Here is a 21,014-nt window from a genome sequence, read left to right on the forward strand (position 1 = left end):
TTCCAGGGTTGGCCTGTGCCTGCACGGAAATTCTCATGGTAAGCTTGAGGAAAAACGCTTCATTGATCTTTGAGTTAGGATAGCAAGGGCCAAATACTTTCCGTATAATAAACAATCCGATGATGTGGTTTTGAACAGCTCTACAGTATGAATTAGAAAGTTTAAATTTGGTATTGATGCTGTCCTTGACAAGTCTGTGTTCATATGGAAATTTGGTTTGATTTTGCAGACATATGGTGAAAATGGCTGTTAGGTTGTGAAAAGGATTTTCTCAGTAAGCTCCTAATGATCTGAGAGGAAGTGGTGCACTTGTATGCATAGCTGAGGTAGATGCATATTTAAAAAGTGCACTGAAGTGCACTTTACCTGAAACAAGGCCTGTTCAGGAGGTGCTTAATTCCACATGCACCTAGAAAGGTGCTGAGGGAAGGCTCCTGGAAGTCTGTAGAAGAGAAACGTTGAAATATGTTTACTGAGGACAAATTAAAATTTACTGTGTGAAACTAGTTTCAATTTCATTGGCTTCTCCAATTCTCATTTTACTAGATCCTGTAAATTTATAGGAAAATTGTGTATTATCGTAGTATGAGGAGTAGTAGTATGTTATCATGTAATTAAACTATATGGTAATGCTTATTCCCAACGAAGCAATTAAGATTTACATGTTTCGTTTTAACTTCGTCACTTATTCTGCAATGTTTTGGTTTTCAGTCTTAATGTTTTTAATAGTATTTTATTCAAGTTTAAACTGAAAGTGCATTAGCAAGGATCAAGTAACCTTTATACTAAAGGTGATCTGCAAATTTGAAGAAATATTAGCATTCTCTGAAGTTAGTCACTAAAACTGTTCTCCATTATTGGATCCATGCTGTTGTGCAAAATCAAAGTTCTAACGCTGCAGTAGCAACTATCTAAAGCTATGTATGGATGAAAAATGTTGGTTGCCTAAATTGTGTTAGCAAAAAAAATGAGGAGTACTTGTGGCAATTTGAGAAACCAATTTATTTGGGCATAAGCTTTCGTGGGCTAAAGCCCTCTTCATCGGATGCATGCAGTGGAAAATACAGTAGGAAGATTATATATATATATATAATACACACAGAGAACATGAAAAAATAATGTGGCTACCACTCTGTGTAAATTGTGTTAGAAAACCTGTTTTTTTTTTAACACTAGTGTAGACAGGATTTGAAATTTTACTAACATTAAAAATGTTACTAGTCATGGTCAGCCCTAGGCTTCACCTAGTCTGCATTGGCATTTAACACATTTTAACTAATTTTTTTTTAAGACATGACCTATTTTTTCTGGTCTAGACATGGCCTGAAGGTGTTTGTTCTGGGTGGGCTATTGTGTTATTCCCTGTAATATAATGTAAGCTTCTCTTGGTGGTTCAACTACCAGCTTTTTCTGACAACTGTTAGACCCCAATCCTGAAATTGACTGCAGGGGTGAAGCTTTGTTCTTGCATGGACTCCACTGACTTCATTAAGGATCCACAAGAGGATAGGAATCTGCCATTCTTGTTGTTGTATAGAAACTCCCCAGGGTTGTAAAATTGGCTACTCAGTTTCCAGCAACATACCTTCATTTTTGCTAGAAAAGAGCATCTTGGGTGGATGGGAGAGTGTTTCTTTTTCCTTGTTGGTGATGTAGAAGTCTCTATCTTTTTGGACATTGGCACTCTTTGCTTTTGTTTAGCTTTTAAAGATTGTATATGTCACCAAAGCATTGAATGGGAGTTATGAAATACTGTGTGATTATGAAATTGAAGGCTATTGTATCATAACCTTACCTCTGTTCTCCTGTGGTTCTTATTGCCCATTGCCTGTTTTGCCGTATTGCTTATGTTTTTCGTTATCAATACTACACACACACACACAAAGATGAGATGGTTAACAAAATCTTAAATGCAGCACTCATTAAGAAAATATCACCTTCATGATATTTCTATAGACTGCCTACATACTCATCTTCCATACAATGACATGTATGCACGCAAGTGGGGGAATGTACCAAGCAGGAGTAATAACAGTGAAGATGTATGTCAATGACCTATAAGGGGAAATTATGAGCATTAAATCACTGTGTGCTGAAAGTTCCTTTTACTGTGTTTTGGTTGTGGTGTTCATCATGTACAGTAACTGAATGTGATTTCTTTTGATTTGCAGAAATTAAGAACTTTTAAATGACTGACTGCTTGTAGATCACCATATTCTTGAGTGATTTATATCCATGTTTATTGAAAAAGTAATTTGAGTTATCTGTAGTGGGTATAATACTTCAGTTTAGTGTAGTTTTGTTCTGAAGTGACAGTAGATCTGTTTTGTAAGCTCACTTTTGTAATTTAGGTATTGTCATATCTAATTTTTGTAACTAGAATATGAAGTTTTCACTACCTTTTTAATCCTTATCCTTCACGGCTAATAGAGCTATGGGAAATGGCAGGATTTTGCTTTGATTAGTGCATCTATAAATGAATTGTTTTCTAAGTTTGACTTGCAGGGACCTCTGCCCTCTCACCTGTACAACACCATTAAGTCAGTTGGGTTGCACAAGATATAAGAGAGGGCAGAATTTATCGAGTACAATCTGTTACTTGTGGTGATACAGAAATAGCACAGCTGGAATTTCAACTTGCAGGCTGAACTTTCAGAACTGTCTGCCAGAGGAAAACTTCTTTTTACCTGTTAACTAAGGAAATTTGATATGGAAGTCATCAAGACCAAGAAAAGAGCCTGGAGTGCCGTTTTCACAGATACACCTTAATTCTGGCATTCTCAGACTTTTGAGTGCTTGACTTTTCACCCTTAATCTTTTAATGTAGTTTCCTAAGTTTAAAATTTAACTGCAAAAAATCCATTGTGTGGTTTTGGCTCCGTCCTCGGCCTTTGACAGTGTTCAGACGTTTAGATCCACAGCACAGACTCCTGTCACTTGAGCTAATTTAGTAACTGGCAGCGCTGTAAATCTGTTATCCTCTATGTGGACCAGTTACTAGAGGGGGACAAAACACAATTTGCCATGGGTTTCACAGCTATTTCCTGACAGCAAAGGAATGTGGAGATTGAAGACTCCTGGATTCAACCCTAGGTCCTGTGGCATTGTGCTTCAGTGGTTATAGACCCTTATGCCTCTGTTTCTAGTGTCAGTGTCTTCCCTCTGCCCTTGCCCCTCTTGCACTTCTGCTATTAATCAGACCCTCCCACCAGTTCCTTCTCCCCTCTTTTCTCTCTCCCCTCCCCCCCCACTGCCTCATCAGGCTTCTGTCCCACTCCTCCTCTGTTCCCCCCCTCTAATTCCTGCAACCTCATTTTACCCTCCTCCCTGTAGCCTTTCGCCACATACATAATACATTACTAGAGAATATCCTTATATTGCAGCATGGAATCCAGTGTTCTAGAGGCACATGGTTTCCTAATCTATACCCATATTCATGTAAATTAAGGTTTACATGAATATGGGTATAGAATTTTTTTCTCTGGTGCATTTTATGGATTTATATGGACATTTTTGGGTATGAAAATATTTTAAAACATACTTGAGAGACACTGACTCAGAAATAGAAAGAAATAGACCATTCATAGAAAGATATGTAAATAGGCTTCTATATCACCACTTTACAATGGTGTCACTACACAAAGGGAGGTTTTTTGAGAATTGGAGATAATGCATTCTCTGTGATTCTATGATGGCTTTCAGTAGGGTCTAAAACTACAATGAAAATTGTGATTGACTGTGTGTTATAATACCTTTTTGCTTTTGTTTAAAGGCCTGTATTGTAATAACTAATTACAGCTATGTCTCAGAATGTTTTACAGTGTACTTAACTGATATGTCCACTAGCAGCATGCCCTGAAAACATTGATACTTAATTGAGACCTGCCATGGGGCAGCAATGGAAATTAATTTTCCTCCATGTCCTGGCTGTGATAGACACTGAAGTGGTCCTCATACTGCTTCTTGATGATGATGATGATGATAAATACATAAAAAAATGTTTTAGGAAGGGAATTAATGCAAGTTTTCTTAAGTTTAATTATGTTTAAACTTTAAAAATGATTTTGTATATTACATGTAGTTCTGTTGCCAGAGACTAATAACTTAACCTTAACATGGCTAAAACTGAATTCGTGATTCTTCTCTCTCCTTTCCTGTTCTTTGTCACTTTGAATACATCATTGCACTTACCATCAACTTAGGCCTGCTACTAGGGCATCACATTTGTCTCCTCTCTTACTGTCTTCCCTGCCCCATGCCTCACGTTCCAGGCGGTGTTGGAATTTGCTGTTTCTCCCCTTACAACACTTGAGAACATAGGAACATTATCTTTCTGGCAAATAGCTAGAACTTTTCTTACAGACAATTGTCATCTCCCTTCTTGATTACTGGCCTTCCTGATGCCCATTTCACCTCCCTACCTCAAGTCAATACAAATTGTAGCTGTTAAGATCCAACTTTCTTGTGCAGTATTCTAACTATATCCCTGCTGTTGGAATCTCTCCTGGCTCCTCTCATTGGGATCAGACTTAAACTTTGTTGTGTTTATATTCAGGGCCCGCTCATAACTCAGCTCTTTGTTGTGTATAATGTCACTGCCCTGTCCTTTCCACTTCACCTGTGATGCATTCCCCCTCCTCCCCCTTCATACTGCTCCCTAATTATAGAATGCTTTTCCTGATATGGTGGACAAAGCAATTGCCTCTCATTTAAATCCCTCCGTAGTGAGGTCGAGACTCACCAGTGCGGTGCCGCCTGCTGGTTACCCTGGGAATTAGCTCAATTCCAGCTCGGAGTGCCCTCTGCTGGCCGGTGGCTCACCTGCCTCAGGGCCCCTGCAGAACCCCCACGCTCTGGGTCTCCCCTCCCCAGGGAACCCCCAACCCACTACCCCCACCTTGCCTCAGTGGCTACTGCCAGTCGTCATCTAGCCCCTGCTCACTGGGGCAGACTGCAATCTGTAAACCACTCATCACTGGCAAGGGGGTAAGACTTGCTGCCCTTGCCTATCCCCGGGCTGCCCCTCTGCAGCCCCAGTAGCTTTCGCAGGCCTTTACCAAGGCCTCAGCTTGGGGAGTTTCCAGGCTGGAGCTCCCCAGTTCCTCTGGCCTTTCCCCAGCCCTGCTCCGCTCCAGGTACCTCTTCTCTCTCCACAGCTAGAGAGAGAGTCTCTTACGTTCTGGCCGTGCAGCTCTTTTATAGGGCCCAGCCTGGCCCTGATTGGCTGCCTCCCAGCCTTTTCCTGTTGACTCCCTGGGGCAGCCCTTTCCCAGGGCTGTTTTTAACCCCTTCAGGGCTGGAGCAGGGTGGCCACCTCGCGACACCCTCTCTTCTTTCATGATGTCTACAAGAAACAATTTAATCAAGTTATCTGTTTTTACTTGGATGAACTGCTTGTTTATGTAGAGGGAGAGTAAAAAACCCAATGGGAAATTGCTGTGGTAGCAGGAGAGTGGGATGAATGGTGTAGCAAATCCATCAAACCAAACAAAGTAGCAAATGTAATTTATAAGACACTTCCATATTATCGTAATCATCTTGCTTGTATGAATTATCCCTTTACCTTCTCTTAAGCTCAGTCATTTTAGTTGGTACGCTTAGTTGGAGAAGGGTATGACTTCCTCTGTGTTTAGAAGGCTTCTGGTATATATAGGACACACTCACACTTGTGATATTAATAGAAGCTTGCTTTCTACTTTGATTTAGAAAAACAGTACTAAATCTTTAATTTGTATAAATTCTGAGTAAAGCATCAGAAATATTTACATGCATGAATGAGTGCCAATATTACATATGTATTTCTTTACTTTTAGCATGCTATTTACATCTAAAACGTGAACATTTTTGTTGAAGAAAAGGCATTGTCATGAACAGTGTACCGCTTTCTTGGGTAAGTGTGATTTGTGAATTCTAATACTTACCACATTATGTATGTGAGGGAGACCTGATCCACAATTTGTTATAGCGGAGGTTCTTGGCAGCAAACATCCTACATATTCTGTTTACTTCAGATTAGATAGAAATTGTATAGTATAGGAAAGTGCAACATTACATTCAAGACCAGAAAGAAAGAGGCTTAGATAAGAGGGCTGGGTGTCTTCCTTTTTGACAGTAATACAATCATTGTTAAATATTAAAAGAACGTCCTGTGTCTCTGCAGTAGGAATCCTATCAAGGTACTAGTTGTTTTAGCTTATGTAAATACTGTTAAGAACAAGCAGCAGTAGTTGTCTATAGAATTTAATTTTGTAACAGGTAACATCTGTTGAATCAACAAACAAAAAGTGACAAGCCCATAAATTGCCACATAATTGAGAATTTTTTGAAAACTAAAACTTGTAGTTGCTGATCTATTATTCTTTGATTTATTGCTATACGTTCCATTGAAATACCCTTTAAAGGTATTTCAATGGAAGTATGTGTGTCCCATGTCCCAGAACAATTTATTTTAATGTTATATTTTAGAAAAATATTTAGTAATCATTTTGCTCACTAAATATCCTACAAGTTTAAACATGTGATTCTTACAATTTTGTGAATGGTGACAGCATTAACAAAAAAATTAGTAAATTATATGCTAACTGATGATCAGATTGTGAAAATTTGGATGTGGTTTCACAAATATATTTATCTTTGAGTGTAAAGTTACTTATCTGTTGCCTTGGGGATTGTAGCTGTTAGTTGTAAAAAGACATATCTGACTAGCATTCTGTAGCATCTGTATGTGGTGCCACTTTTGAATCTTCTTAATGTTTTTTTAAGGCTGAAATCAAAAGTGTTAAGATATTGATACTGGAATCTCTTTATTCAGACATAGTTATTCCAACAAGGATTGGTTAGAATTGCCCTAATTTTGGTACCTGTAAGCGTACACAATCTGTCTCGTCATTCCTTTGAACCTCTCTTTTTTTTTTTTTTTTTTTTGGTGTGTGCTTTTTGAGTACCTTTCCAGATCACTTATCACCTAGATACAAAAACAAATCCCTTTACTTGTCTCAGTAAGAGTTCTGTTTGTTTCTTGATGTTTCTGCAGCATCAGAATCTTATTATGGTCTCAAAGATACTGTTGTGATGGGACTTTTGCCGCTTTCTAGACATATAGGGATAGGTCCTTCATTGTTTGTGCAGAACCACGAATGAGGCCTCCCTCAACAGATTTATACTTAGTTGTGAATGGAAAAGTAATATGCTTCCAGGATATCATTGGAGACTTTCAGCTTTGATGATAAATGATCTTATTGGATAGGAATGGTGGGTTCTGGTCTTGTGGCTTCTGCAGTTTGACAAATAAGAATTTTTCACCAATAGGCAGAAAATGGTGGTAAAGTCATTATCCCTAAGATCCTCTTTAGCCTTATTAAAGACTGAGGCAAAGTATTTGTTTAGATATTGGGCCATGCCTAGATTATCCTTGACCTCCACTCCATCCTCAGTGTTTAGCGGTCCCACTTCCTCTTTCTTTGTTTTCTTCTTATTTATATGGCTATAGAACCTTTTACTATTTGTTTTAATTCCCTTGGCAAGGTCCAGCTCTATTTGACTTTTAGCCTGTCTCATTTTGTCCCTACATGTTCTGACCTTAATAAGGTAGCTTTCCTTGCTGATCCCGCCCATCTTCCACTCCGTGTATGCTTTCTGCTTTTTCTTAATCACCTCTGTGAGATGCTTGGTCTACAGCTCCTGCCTATGAATTTTTTCCCCTTTCTTGGGATTCAGGCTTCCGATAGCTTCTGCAGCTTTGGCTTAAAGTAATCCCAGGCCTCCTCTACCGTTAGATCCATAAGTTCTTCAGTCCAATCCACTTCCCTAACTAATTTCCTTAATTTTTGAAAGTCGGCCCTTTTGAAATAAAAAACCCTAGTTGCAGATTTATTTTTGTTAATCCTTCCGTTCAGTTTGAACGGAACTAACTCATGATCACTTGTACCAAGATTATCCCCTACAACCATTTCTTCGATGAGGTCCTCACTACTCACCAAAACCAAATCTAAAATGGCATCCCCTCTAGTCCAGTTCAGCAACTACTTGATGAAGGAATCCATCAGCTATCGTGTCTAGGAAAAGCCGAGCCCTATTATTATTGCTAGCACTCGTCCTCCAGTCTATATCTGGGAAGTTAGTCTCCCATGATCATGCAGTTTCCATTACTATTTACTTCATTAAAAACATTAAAAAGGGCTCTATCCATATCCAGATTAGATCCCGGCAGTGTGTAGCACACCCCAAGCACTATCCCAGGGGAGCCTCTAGTAGTTTTCTTCCCCAATGTAATTTTTGCCGAGATGGACTCTGTCTTATCCATTCCATCGCTTATTTCTTTACGTTCTACCTCATCATTGATACACAATGCTGCTCCACCACTTTTACCTTAATTTTGGTCTTTCCTAAACAGCACATACCCTTCAATACCCGTAGTGCAGTCATGACTACTATTCCACCATGTTTCTGTTATCCCTCTAATATCTGGTTTCACTTCCTGCACCAGTAGCTCTAGTTCCTCCATTTTGTTACCTAGGCTCCTCGCGTTGGTGTACAAACATCTTAATTTTTGCTGTTTGGCCTCACTCACGTTCTGTACCCTATTAGGCACGGTCATTCTACAGCCAGTATAACCTATTTGACTGGTATCCACACTGCCTGTCCTCCTTATATACATTCTCCTACCCACGGCTGTATCCTTTCTTACTTCGTTTTCTTCCCCCTCAATGCTAAAATCTGGCGTGGAGATTACCTGGACATCTCCCAACCATCTCCCCCAAATTCCTAGTTTGAAGCTCTCTTAATCAGTTGTGCCAGCCTCCATCCTAGAAGTCTATATCCTTCCCTACTCAGATGAGGTCCATCCTGAGAGAAATGTCCTCTGTCCATGAATGCCTCCCAGTGGCCATACATCCCAAAGCCCTCCTTATAGCACCACTGCCTAAGCCATCTGTTGATCGTCATAATTTTGTCACACCTTTGTTGCTCTTCTCTAGGAACCGGCACAATCCCACTAAAGATCATCTGAACCTTGATTTCCTTAAGCGTCTTCCCTAGCCTAGCATAATCTCCCTTAATACTTTCCAGCGAGAATCTAGCCGTATCATTTGTTCCCACATGAAGGATAATTAGGGGATTCTTTCCTGCTCCCTTTAGGATCCTTTTCAACCTCAGGTCTACATCCTGTATCTTAGCCCCTGGAAGACAGAATACCACTCTATTCTCTGGATCAGCTCTGGTTACAGCCTGTCTATTCTTCTCAGTAAAGAGTCCCCGATCACATAAACCTGCCTTTTCCTGGTGACGGTGCTATTCTCCGGTCTATCCCCTGTTCCCTCTGGCTGCAAGTTCTTTCCTTTCCTATTCTCCCTTGTAATCCTCTTCAACCCATCCTGTATTCTCCTGGGGCTCATGTTTGGTGTAGTCTCCATTGACTCTCCCGCTTTTCCTATAGGACTAGCTGCTCTTCTCTTATTCCTTGCCCTTCCACCTTCAGTGACTACCTGCTGAGCCCCTTCTTCATTTTCCAACTCTGCAAACCTATTCCTGAGCTCTATTTCTTCTTCACTAGCCCGTCTTTTCCTCTGCCTGGTTCTTTTAGTCACATGCTTCCACTGACCACTTTCCTCACTCAGTCTCCCCTCAGAATTCCTCAGTCCTGCTTCCATCTGCAAGTCTTAGCTTTTCCCTTCAGAAACCTCATGTCTTTGCTCCAAAATCTGCTCAAACCCCTTCCTAAAGTCAACCAGACTTTCCACCTGCATCTCCAAACCTCAGATCTTTTCTTCCATCAGCTCTATCAGGCGGCATTTCATTCAGACAAAACTCTTACCAGGTACCCCCTTCAGGATCATGTACATACCGCAGCTTCCACATCCAGTCATCTGCATTGTGTCTTCCAGAACATGAGTCACTCCCACTGCTGCCTCTGTATCTGTCATAGCCTTCCCACCTAAATCCTGTTACTCTGGGAAACACAAACCACACCACAACACCACCACCCACAGCAAAAACAAACCCCAAAGAAGCACCACAATACAAACTCCCACTCAAACTCCCCTGTTTACAGGTCTCTTTGCTGGCTCCTGTGCCACTGCAGCTGTCTGAAGGTAGCCCAATTCTCATGTTGAGTGGCCTTTATTGTACAAAAAACCATCACTGTACTCTTCTTAGAAGCTGATATATTTTGACTCTAGTTTAGAATGTTATAGTTAAAATATGTAGTAATACTTATTCAGTAATTGTTAACTTTTTAATAAGACTTCAATTTAGTTTGAGCTAAAGTCATACTATTCTTACACTATTATACTTTAGGTTAGATATCCATTAATTGTGAAGTTGTGGCATTATTTTGATAACTTTTCCCTAAGTCTCAGTGTGCAAAGCATTATGCTGCCTTTCTAGCCTCCATCCCACTGAGTTTTCATTTGATCCCATTAAAGTATGTGGTACTGATGTAGAGCTCCAGTTATGGAGGTGTCCATATTTAGTTCCACACGTATTACTTATCTATATACAATTACGGGAGGCGGGGAAAAAACTCCTGCATTAAAACCCTTATTGAGATTGCAAAGTCAGGCACTTAAGTTAGGAAATTCCAGAATAGAGGTTGCCAGTGCAACTTTAATTCAGTCCTTTGGTGCACATGCATTATGACAGTCTCTGATTACATGATATCCTGTTTTTCCACAGGACCATACCACATTCAGTGCACTGGATGGATGGTACTCATTTAATAAGCAGCTATTAAATATTCTTCAATGTGTAGCCCCAGACCTTATTTATGCTATTCATCCCCTGCTCTGAAGACAGAATTATTAATTTCCTCATGGGCTATTCTGTTATACTCATTAGAATTTGTGAATGTTTCACAAATATTTTCACAGCCACCTTGTGAGATAAGGGGGAGTGTATTATCCCCATTTTACAGATGGGGAAGGTGAGGCACAGAATTGACAGTCAAAAGAATCCACTCATTTTGTGTAGCCAATTTGAGACTGCTAAGACCTCATTTTTCAGAGTGTTAGTATTATGTAGCTTTTCATATGTTCAAAGCATAGTTCCTGTTGACTTCATTTACCTCTTGTGCTCAGCACTTCCGAAAGTCAGACCCCCGTGTCTCAAGTGAAGCACCCAGAAAATACGGAACTCTCAGTTAGTGATTACCTGTCAAAATTTTGATTTGAGTGACTTGACTAGCATCCCATAGGAACTCTCTGACACAAGCAGGGTTAGAACGCAGTTCTCCAGGGCACCATTGAATGGCCATCCTTTTTCTTCCTGCAGTCCTCTGCCTCAGTCAGTACATAGTTTCCAGCTTCTGCAACAAATAAGGTCAGTGGTCCTACAAACGAGACTCCTTCACCACAAAACCCTGATTCATTCCCAGAGCAGGTTCATTCTGTGCACTGAATGAGGCAGGAGTCCTGCGAGAAAGATCATATGTGATCATGTAATTAAAGACTGTGTCATAATGTGCATACAAAAGGGGGCAGAATTAAGTTTGCACAGGTAAGCTTAATTCTGGCATTTCCTAAGGTTTGAGTGCTTAACTTGGGACAACTATAGTATTCTTTTAATGTAGCTGTTTTGTATAATTTCTTGGGTTATTTAAAAAATTGAACAAATGCCATCATGTAACATCATATTGTCATCCACATGAGTCATCAGTACGGTTAAAACCTTTAATTACTAATGCAACCTGATATGGTTATGAGCCTTACATGGTTATGAGAGAAATGAGTAGTAATTTGCAAATTCAGAATGCATCAAAGAAAATAACATATCTACTTTAAATAAATCATTCTCGTTCTTGACACAAAACTGGGACGTGTCCCTTTTATTCCGGTGGAAAGGCCAGATTGCTGGTGACCTGGGACCTACTAAGAAGGAAGTGCATATTTGAACACCAGCCAAGTAGTTCCACCAGGTTACCAGCATTATTATCTTTATCAGTCTGTCTGCTGGTATTTACCAAGAGTCCATATGAACTGCAGCATTGCCAGTGGCTCCCTGCTAGCCTCAAAGACTAGAATCCAGAACTTGTTCCACTGAAAGAGAAAAATATTGAAAATATTGCTGTTGGTGGTGGCTACGCATGTCTAGATATGAAGCAGATGTTCAGGGTTAAGGCTCTTCATACAAATATGTACCCTTTTAAAAAGCCTTAATTAAATAGTTAAAATGAATTTCCCACCTCAGTCTGGAAATGTTACTTACTGGACTTCATCTATACTCCCATTGTCTTTAATACAGCCACTGGAGTCCCCCATGGCCCTGTTCTCAACTATCTCGTGTGCCGGTCATGCTCCCCACACATCTCTTCTCACTTTTCATGCCCTGCCCATGCTATTCAGCTGCAAAATCTTTCTCCCTGGATTAACAAGGCTACGTGCTAAGCACAGCTGGTGACTGAGGCAAGCACTCCAGTATCAAGAAATACCTGTTAGCCCGTTTGTTTCTAAGCTGACCCCCCAAGAAGGATAGGTAAAAATAGTAAAAACTGTATGGCCCTTTCATAAGCCGACCCTGTATTTCAGGGGTTGGCAAACTTTGGCTCCCAGCCCGTCAGGGTAAGCCACTGGCGTGTCAGGACTTTTTGTTTACCTGGAGCGTCTGCAGGCATGGAGCCCCTCAGCTCCCTGTCGCTGCGGTTCGCTGTTCCCAGCCAATGGGAGCTGCGGGAAGTATTGCTGTCCCCATTGGCTGGGAACAGCGAACCGCAGCGACAGGGAGCTGAGGGGCTCCATGCCTGCAGATGCTCCAGGTAAACAAAATGACAATGTATTAGATATTTAATTCTATGATTTCATAGAGTTTAAAATCATCAAATTTTGGTGTAGACCTGTTTATAAGCTGACCCCCGCTCTTTGATGTGTCATTTTTTTACCAGAAATATTTGGCTTGTGAACGAGTATATACGGTACCAAGATGAGGTTATGCTAGATGAAGGAAATACATTTTAAAATTACTTGATATATTCAAACAGATCTATTTTGTATGTGTGTGTGAAGGTTCCATGACTATCATGTATCAACATTTTCTTCGTGTGTTTCTGTATGGATCCCGCTACAGATGTGCATGGGCCTCAGACACATGAGCTCAGAATCTTTTGCATAGCTTTGTCCATTAATGCAAGCATCCTGTGCTGCCTCATGCTCCAGTGTGAAAGCATAAAGTGCAGAGTGGCTGCAACGCTTCCTCAATTCCTTCTTACTTTTTGTGCTAGTGGGACAGAACCTGGGCTGTGCTTGACTCTCACGGGTGTTTGTCTAAGCTCCAAATTTGTCGGAAGAAATACTCTGCACTTCTTTTGTACTTTCTGAAAATCGTCTTTTTTAGCTGAATGTTCTCCTCTACCCCTCCCTTCTCCACCCCCCCCCCCAAAAAAAAGTAATAGAAGAGAGATAACAGAGAGACCTCCTGTACGGCAAGGCAAAGTAGCACAATCATTAAAGGCAGACACTAAGTCCTTGGGGTTTAAACTCTGGCCTGCCATGGCTATCTTGATGCTCTGGGCATCTTGGCCAGACATCACTAAGAAGGTCCAGGTGACCACCAAAGATATGCTGTTTAAGGGGATGGAACCCATTCTGGTAACAGTCCCCTTAGAGGCAGAGAACACTATTTTTCTCCTAGACTCGTTATTCAGACTAACCATACTGGAAGTGACCACAATGCTCTAGAAAGGTGTCAGTCATTCATGTACGCCCAATTCTATTTCAGACTCAGTAGGTTTCTTGTGACTGTCAGGAGCCATGCTAAGACCAGGATCCTACAGTTGACTTTTGGAAACTCTTTTCCCCCTTCTATTGGATTTGGGCAGAGATTTTGGCTAATACATGAGTACTAGACATAGTTACCCATGGCTACGCCATCCAATTCCTTTCCATACCCGTAAACTCTCCTTCCCCCCTCATCCCTTTTTAAGGATCCTTCTCATGGGAGCCTTTTACAAAATGTAGCCTTATAGCTCAATCTTGGAGCCATTGAAGAAGATTCTCAAGAATAGAGGGCAAGAATTTCTTCTCCCATTATTTCCTCTTCCAGAGAAGAAAGGGGCACTTTGTCTTATCCTATGTCTGAGGAGACTCAACAAATACATATACTACCACAGATTCAGGGATGGTAACACTTGTCTCCATCATTCCATTGCTTCAGGTACAGGTTTGTTGCTCTTGGCTTGCAAGACACATACTTCACATTGCCATTCACTTGGCCCACAGGAAGTTCCTCAAATTTACAGTAGGCTGAATCCATCAGTCCACTACCCTTTTGGCCTCTCCACAGCATTGTGCCTTTACCAAGTGCCTCACTCACGTGGCAGAGTACCTGAAGAATCAAGTTATCTATGTCTACCTGTACCGGAATCTTATTAGGAAACTCTGACAAACCTTGACAATGCCCTATCCCTGCTTGCCCCATTTGAACCTCCTAGTAATCTGAGAGATTCTCTCATCACAGCACATACTGTAATTTATAGGACTCGGTCCACTCTGACACCTAAAATCATGCTTACCTCAAGATAGAGTTCTCTTGTTTCAGTTGTTAATAAATGGGGTAATTGCTTGCTTGATAATGAGAGTATGGACTTAACTCACATTATTAGGCCATCTGTAGATATGTGACACACTGCTTGCCAGGCTTTTCCTGAGATCCCTATGACTTTGTCTCAGGTCAGTCTATTCCCTGGCAAAGCATTATGCGCAACACAGTTGCGACTTCATCTCACATCCTCAGGGAACTGTCGTCGTGTCTATACCCTAGCAGTGTCAACAAAGGAGTACCATTCAAGATCCCTTCATTGCTTGAAATGTTAGTGATGGACATGTCCAAAATGGAATGACCCTTAGAAGACATGAGGCTACACATAAAAGTATGGAACTCAGGACCATCAGGCTAGTGTGTGAAGCATTCCTCCTGGTCCACTGGCAATTAATAGTATAACATTGATAAATACGTTGGCAATATACCATAAAAGAAACAAAGGGGCACCACCTTTGGTCCTCCCACCTCCTTTCATCTCCCACCCCCTGCAGTCCAGAGAGGCAGTCATACTATGGAACTGGTGTTGCCTGCATGGCTTAATCCTGACAACCTTGCATTTCCTGGGAACCAGCAACAACTTTGTGGATTTCTTGAACTATTGACCATTAGCTGCAAGTGGTTGTTGCTGCAGTCCCTCACAAATTCCTATTTCATCAACATAGGAGTCCTGGTAATAGATCTGTGTGCCATCAGAAACAATGCAATGTGTCCCAGCTTCTGTTCCCAAGTCTCCATGAGTCCAGGATCCTGGTTGGAAGTCTACCTACTGCAGTAGAAATAAGGGCTGCTGTATGCCTTTTCTCTGATTGTGGGCCAGACTCATCCTCATAGCTGTCTACTGTCTGAGAAAGTTCTGGCTGATGAACTTGGTGAACACATTTCCACAGCCCCTAAATCAGGCTCCTAGACCTGTTGTCACAGAACCAGGGACAAGTATTGAATCCTGATCTGCATCATTACAACTAACTGTTCAGATGCTGGCTGGATGAATACCATGAAAAAGGACTGCTCTTCACATGTTCAGGACATCCTGGCACAAAGAAGGAACCGGTCCACAAGGAAGACTTTTATTTTTTTCAAGTGAAGAGATTTTTCCATATGGAAGACCCGATATGACCTAGTGCCTGAACAAGTATTGTTAACTAAAATTCTAGATTACTTATTGCAGTTGAAACAGTCTGGACTCTCTGGTCTGATCAAGGCACACCTAGTAGTAATATTGGCGTGCCATCTTCTGATACAGTTGGTCCTGGTCTTCTCTCTTCCAGCCATATTGAAATTCCTCAAAGGTCTAATGCATGCTTACCCATTGATAACAGCCTGTGTGGGCCCTCAACATCGTCTTTCTGAAGCTGATGGAGTCCGACTTGCAGTAGCTCCCTCCATCATATAACCCTTAAAATAGTTTTTCTAGTGGCTATCACCTCAGCCAGGAGAGTGAACAAGTTTCAGGCACACACAGTCCAACCCCCATACTCCTTGTACCCCCAAGGACAAGGTGGTTCTGAGATGTCATGCAAAGTTAATCCCCAATGTGGTGTCTGAATTTCACTTAAACAGATGAGTGGGTTGGTTGGTTGTCTTTTTTCCTTAAACCTAATTCCATGCACGAGTTAAAACTGCACATGTAGGATATATCTCATGCCCTATATTACTACTCTGACAGGACTAAGTATTTCCTACTATTGCCATGGCTGATTGTGACTATAGTTGGTTGCTCTAAAGGCCAGGCCACTTACACTGAATTGTCCATTTAGACAGTTGGAGATTATCTCACTTTTTTTTCCAGATGCCACAGAAGTACCACCCTTATTGATGATCAAAGCTTATTCAACCAGAGTCCAAGTAACCTCCTCAGTCTGTTTCCAAAATCTGCTCACACTTGTAAAGCACTGGACTTGACTGCTAAATCTGATACTAGATTTGGGAGAAGAGTGCTCAGGTCTCTGATTCAGTTGGTACTCCACATTACTGCCATCCTGAAGAGGACACTGCTTACCAGTCATCTACAGTGGGACCCACACTGACAAATACTTGAAGAGAATTATTACTTACCCTACAGTAACTGTGGTTCTTGGAGATGGAGATGTAGTTAGTGTGGATAATGTAACCCTCCAGACTCAGTGAGATGCGGTTGAAGCTGGTGATAAATGAATCATGTTCTCCCAGGTCCTCCTTTGCTTCCCCCTCACCCTCAAAAATAAAATTCTGTTGTCTTAGACCTCCCACAGTTGCTCCCGATAACCTGTGGCAAAAAACGTGGACAGGAATAACCTTGCAGACCATACTTAAATGCTGATCCAAAATGACCTTATACCTCCATGGTGGTATGAACAGTTGTCCAAATCCTTTTGGGTTTTTCTGAATGAAGCAGAAACCCACTCTGAGTATCTAATGTTTTAGACAATCAGATTGGAAACAGGCCTTTGTTTTATTCATGGTCCCAGAGCATGCCTTTTATACCCTCAAATGTACTCTTGAGAGTTAGGTAATCTGGTATCTTCCCCAAACTGTCCATGTCTTATGTACTTCCCTCTGAGTTGACATGAGTCTACAGCCCAGTTGCTGATTGATTGGTGCTTAAAGCCACCAGTTAAGATCATATCAGAAACAACCATGATTTAATTGGCAGAGGTCAACAGTGGGGAGGGTATTCTTCCTTGCACTCTTGTACCATCTAGGCAGAGAATGGCAACGTGGCTCTTCCTTTCTGTATTTGCACTTCGATTTTGTAGCATTATGATAGTTGTCATGTCTATTGATTTAGTGTAACAGAATATAGTATTACTTTTTGTGTATGCCAGAAGCAGATGAAAAAGGTGACATCTGTTCTGCTAAAATTATGTTTGAAAATAATGTAAATTAAAGAGAGAATAATATTCCAAAAACAATGTGTTTTAGAATGTGATAGTTATGAAGTTTGCTCTAAAGAGAGACATCTTGGTTTTAACTTTCAGGTAATCCTAACATTTAAAATAGAATATATGTGAAAGGATATTGTTAAATAGTTTTGGGACCAAAATTTGACCTTCTCTAAGATTACTGGAATGTGATGGGTACATGTCATCTGAACTTCGGAGTTTTTAAATGACTCTTATCAAGTGATTCAAATAGCAAACAATAGCCACCGTTCATGTAGGGCCTAAATAAAGTCCTTTTTTGATCCTTCTACTGGACTTTATGGCAGCAGTACACTAACATATAATATTCATTTTGATGAAAGTCTTGTTGGAACTAGTGCCTAAGCAATGAAGTGAATTGAACCAAAAAAGTGTGTGATGACAAATTCCTTTTATTCCTTTTATGATTAAAGAAAAAAAAAAGAAAGTTGGTAAGGAAATAGCTTTTATTTTCAAAGCTGGCAGTATTAGAAATAATGGAGAACAATATATTAAAAGTACTTGGCACTCTTTGTTAAGCGTTACATTAAGCATTAAAAATAAGATGTCTTACCATTCAGAAAAAGGAAAAGAAATAAGCGTAGTTTTGAATCTTTTTTTTTTTTTCCTTTTAACTTTAATGAGTTGATCAGCTTCAGAGAATGAGTGTACATGGTGTTTGTCTGAAGTGCTCTATCAGTTGCTTCAAAACTGGCATAACTGATTTGAGATTTTATGGACATTCTTTAAATTACAGTATCAAGTTTTTACACTAGATAGTTCAGGCTGGATATGTTTTGCAAAAAGTAATGTATTACTTAACAATCTGTATTCAAATTCTGCTTTCAGATTTTCCTGCACAATTCCCATTGAAATCAGTGGGAGTTGTGTATATGAATCTGGGGGCAAAAATTTAGTCACTATGGTAATGTTGTGCAACATGGGTATATAAAAAAGTTCTGTTTATTATACTTTAATCATGTGACACTGTAGGAAGATACCTTGTTCCAAATATGTATACTCTGTTTAATTTTCTTTTTCGTTTACAGAGTCTCTGTAAATCCTGCTGGTAGGATACACACTGAGTATATATTTTGCTTCAAAGACTACCAAGGAAAACTGTTTTGCGAATGGGATGAATATGCAGCCACTGACTACTTATCAACTACAATTTAGTGACTGATTAACCAGCTGGAGCACTTAACTAGTGATGTTTCCGTTTTCACATTATCCCGTTTGAGTTTGCTTGTCTTGATTTTAAAAAAAATTCAAAGTGGAGTACCGTAAACTTGATATGGATGGTAAAAAGAAAGACAAGGACAAACCAGATGATAGAATGGCACGGCCTAGTGGGCGTTCAGGTCACAATCCACGTGGCACTGGCTCTTCGAACTCTGGAGTGTTAATGGTTGGACCTAACTTTAGAGTTGGCAAAAAAATTGGATGTGGTAATTTTGGAGAACTACGATTAGGTAAGACTGGTATTCCTTATTCCACTCTATCTGATTCAAGATGTACATGCAAATTAAACATTCACAATATGTTTACCTTCCATATAAACTATTTTTCCTATTACAGTACTCAGTTTTTTTTCGTGTTGCAGAGATAACATCTTCATCACACCTTTTGAAATATTTTTCTTACAGAATTACCTAGTCTTTAATGTGCAGGGTGTGTGTGTGTGTTTGTGTATACATATCAAGTAATACTGCAGACAAAGTAATGACTTTATATATAAAAACACAAGTAAATATGTCAATTGAAGTCATTACTTTGTCTACAGTATTATTATGCTGAGTTTGTGAACACTTTTGTTTCAGACTAAGTTAAATTCACAACTTTCTGATGCAAGGGAAGAATAAACAGAGATCTACACTTACGTAAAATTTACATATTGTATATTTAAGCCCTTATATTAAAAGGTTGAGTTGAACATTATAAAGGTTGCAGTGTTTAAAAGTTATTTTATTTGCGTGAGGTACGCTATTGGGTATAGTTTTAAAATCTAGCTAAGTAAAATAGTTCGGTTTGGTACAGTAGCTTTTGTGTTGTAAGTATCTCAGATTGAGTTTGCCTATGCAGTTACTGCAGTACTGGTATTAAAAAATATAACCATTTTGTGCTCAGCAGTAACACAAGTATGCACTCTGTCTCACACCTGATTCTATTTTGAGATAGGTTGCTGTTCAGGCCAACTAATTTTCTGAAGAGTACCATGGAATACAGACAATCTATGAATAATCACTGCAGGGCAGAATAGGGGACCACAGTTGAATGTTTGTCATGAGGAGGATAGCTTCTCTAACAATATCCAACCCTTGTAAAGCACATTACTCTGGGCACTGGTTTAAGTCCAAGAGTGCATTTTTCTCAAAGTTTTCATTTTCCAACATGCTTATTCAAAGTAAGAGTTTATAAACTAATCTGTTAGTACAGACTTTGGTATACTGTATGCACTTCTAGATTATCCGGTGATTTAACTGCAATTCAGATACGTTACTGTTTTTTTTTTTTTTTTTTTCCTTCCTCTTTCGCACTCTTGGCAGGAAACAGTGTTAGCTGCGTTCTAATCATTTGTGGCTGTAATAAAACTGATTTATACTGATGTATAAATACTGATGTATTTAAAATAATATTGAGGATCTAAGTTTGTCCTCATACCTATGAAGTTCAGAATTTAGGCTATAACTATATCCTAACTTCTCTTTTTGCTAGATTTTTTTTCAATGGATTTCAGACACTGTATGAACTAAATAGAACCAGTGTATTAACTCTCTTAAATATCATTTGTTAAGACAACTATAAGAAATTCAGGAAGTTTTTTTCCCCCTAGACATTTCATAACAGAACTTATTTTTGTCTGGTCTCTCTTCCTTTTTTGATAAACACAGAAATGAGAAATAAGGTCTGTGAAATTTGACATAGCCCGTAGGAACCTATTATTATCTGTCACATAAATATATATTTATTATTGTGTATCTGTTTTGATATATTTTGACAAGGTTTTGGTTTTCCTAGTAAGTAGAATGGAAGCAGGGAGAAATAGACTCAGTACTTGTAAGTTTTTACTTTGCTGCTTGTGGTGATTGGGATTTCCTAAATGTGAAAGAAGCTGAAGGTAATAGAGAAGTCCACTTCTATCTCAACAGCTCAACTTGCTAGTGTGCGTAAGATGCAAAGTTAGCTGTGGATAATCTACTGACTTTAGACGTAGATGAATATGAGATTGAAACTAAAAAAGCCCATCGGCTGCACTCTGAGCGATAGACAGGGGAGCATGAACCTAAGAGAAATAGAATTGGATAACTGACAGGGAAGGAGAGATGTAAGGAAAGGAGAACAGTGGTGTTTCCCTTACAGCAGCCATGTGCATTGGCCGCCTTTACTTTATCTGCCTCTGCTAAAAGTGAATGCCTGGTCAGAGCATGAAAAGTCTACTTATCAGACTGTATTATATAAAATCATTTAAATTTGTAGATCATTCACATTAAAAGTTATGATTAAAAGTAGATTTGTCATGGACTCTGCTTGTAATTTAAAACAAAAGCCTATGATTATTTGATACTTAGAATTTTGCATGTGTGAATGTGGTGATAAATAATTTAGGCC

General features: G+C 39.8%; 1 protein-coding gene across 7 annotated transcripts in view; it reads left to right on the plus strand.

Moving 5' to 3' along the window:
• CSNK1G3 (casein kinase 1 gamma 3) overlaps positions 1–21,014 on the plus strand; it is a 165,092-nt gene that overhangs the window by 15,601 nt on the left and 128,477 nt on the right. For 6 of the 7 annotated variants that reach the window (XM_084629411.1, XM_084629409.1, XM_084629406.1 and 3 more), the window contains exons 2-3: positions 5,814–5,890; positions 18,455–18,877. In XM_084629411.1, coding sequence (XP_084485537.1) covers positions 18,700–18,877 — 178 coding nt within the window. In that variant the 5' untranslated portion in view covers positions 5,814–5,890; positions 18,455–18,699. The remainder of the gene's footprint in view (positions 1–5,813; positions 5,891–18,454; positions 18,878–21,014) is intronic. The other variant, XM_084629408.1, reaches the window with a different exon arrangement.

The sequence above is a fragment of the Lepidochelys olivacea genome (assembly GCF_965140295.1).
Source record: "Lepidochelys olivacea isolate rLepOli2 genome assembly, chromosome: 5".
NCBI lineage: Eukaryota > Metazoa > Chordata > Testudines > Cheloniidae > Lepidochelys > Lepidochelys olivacea.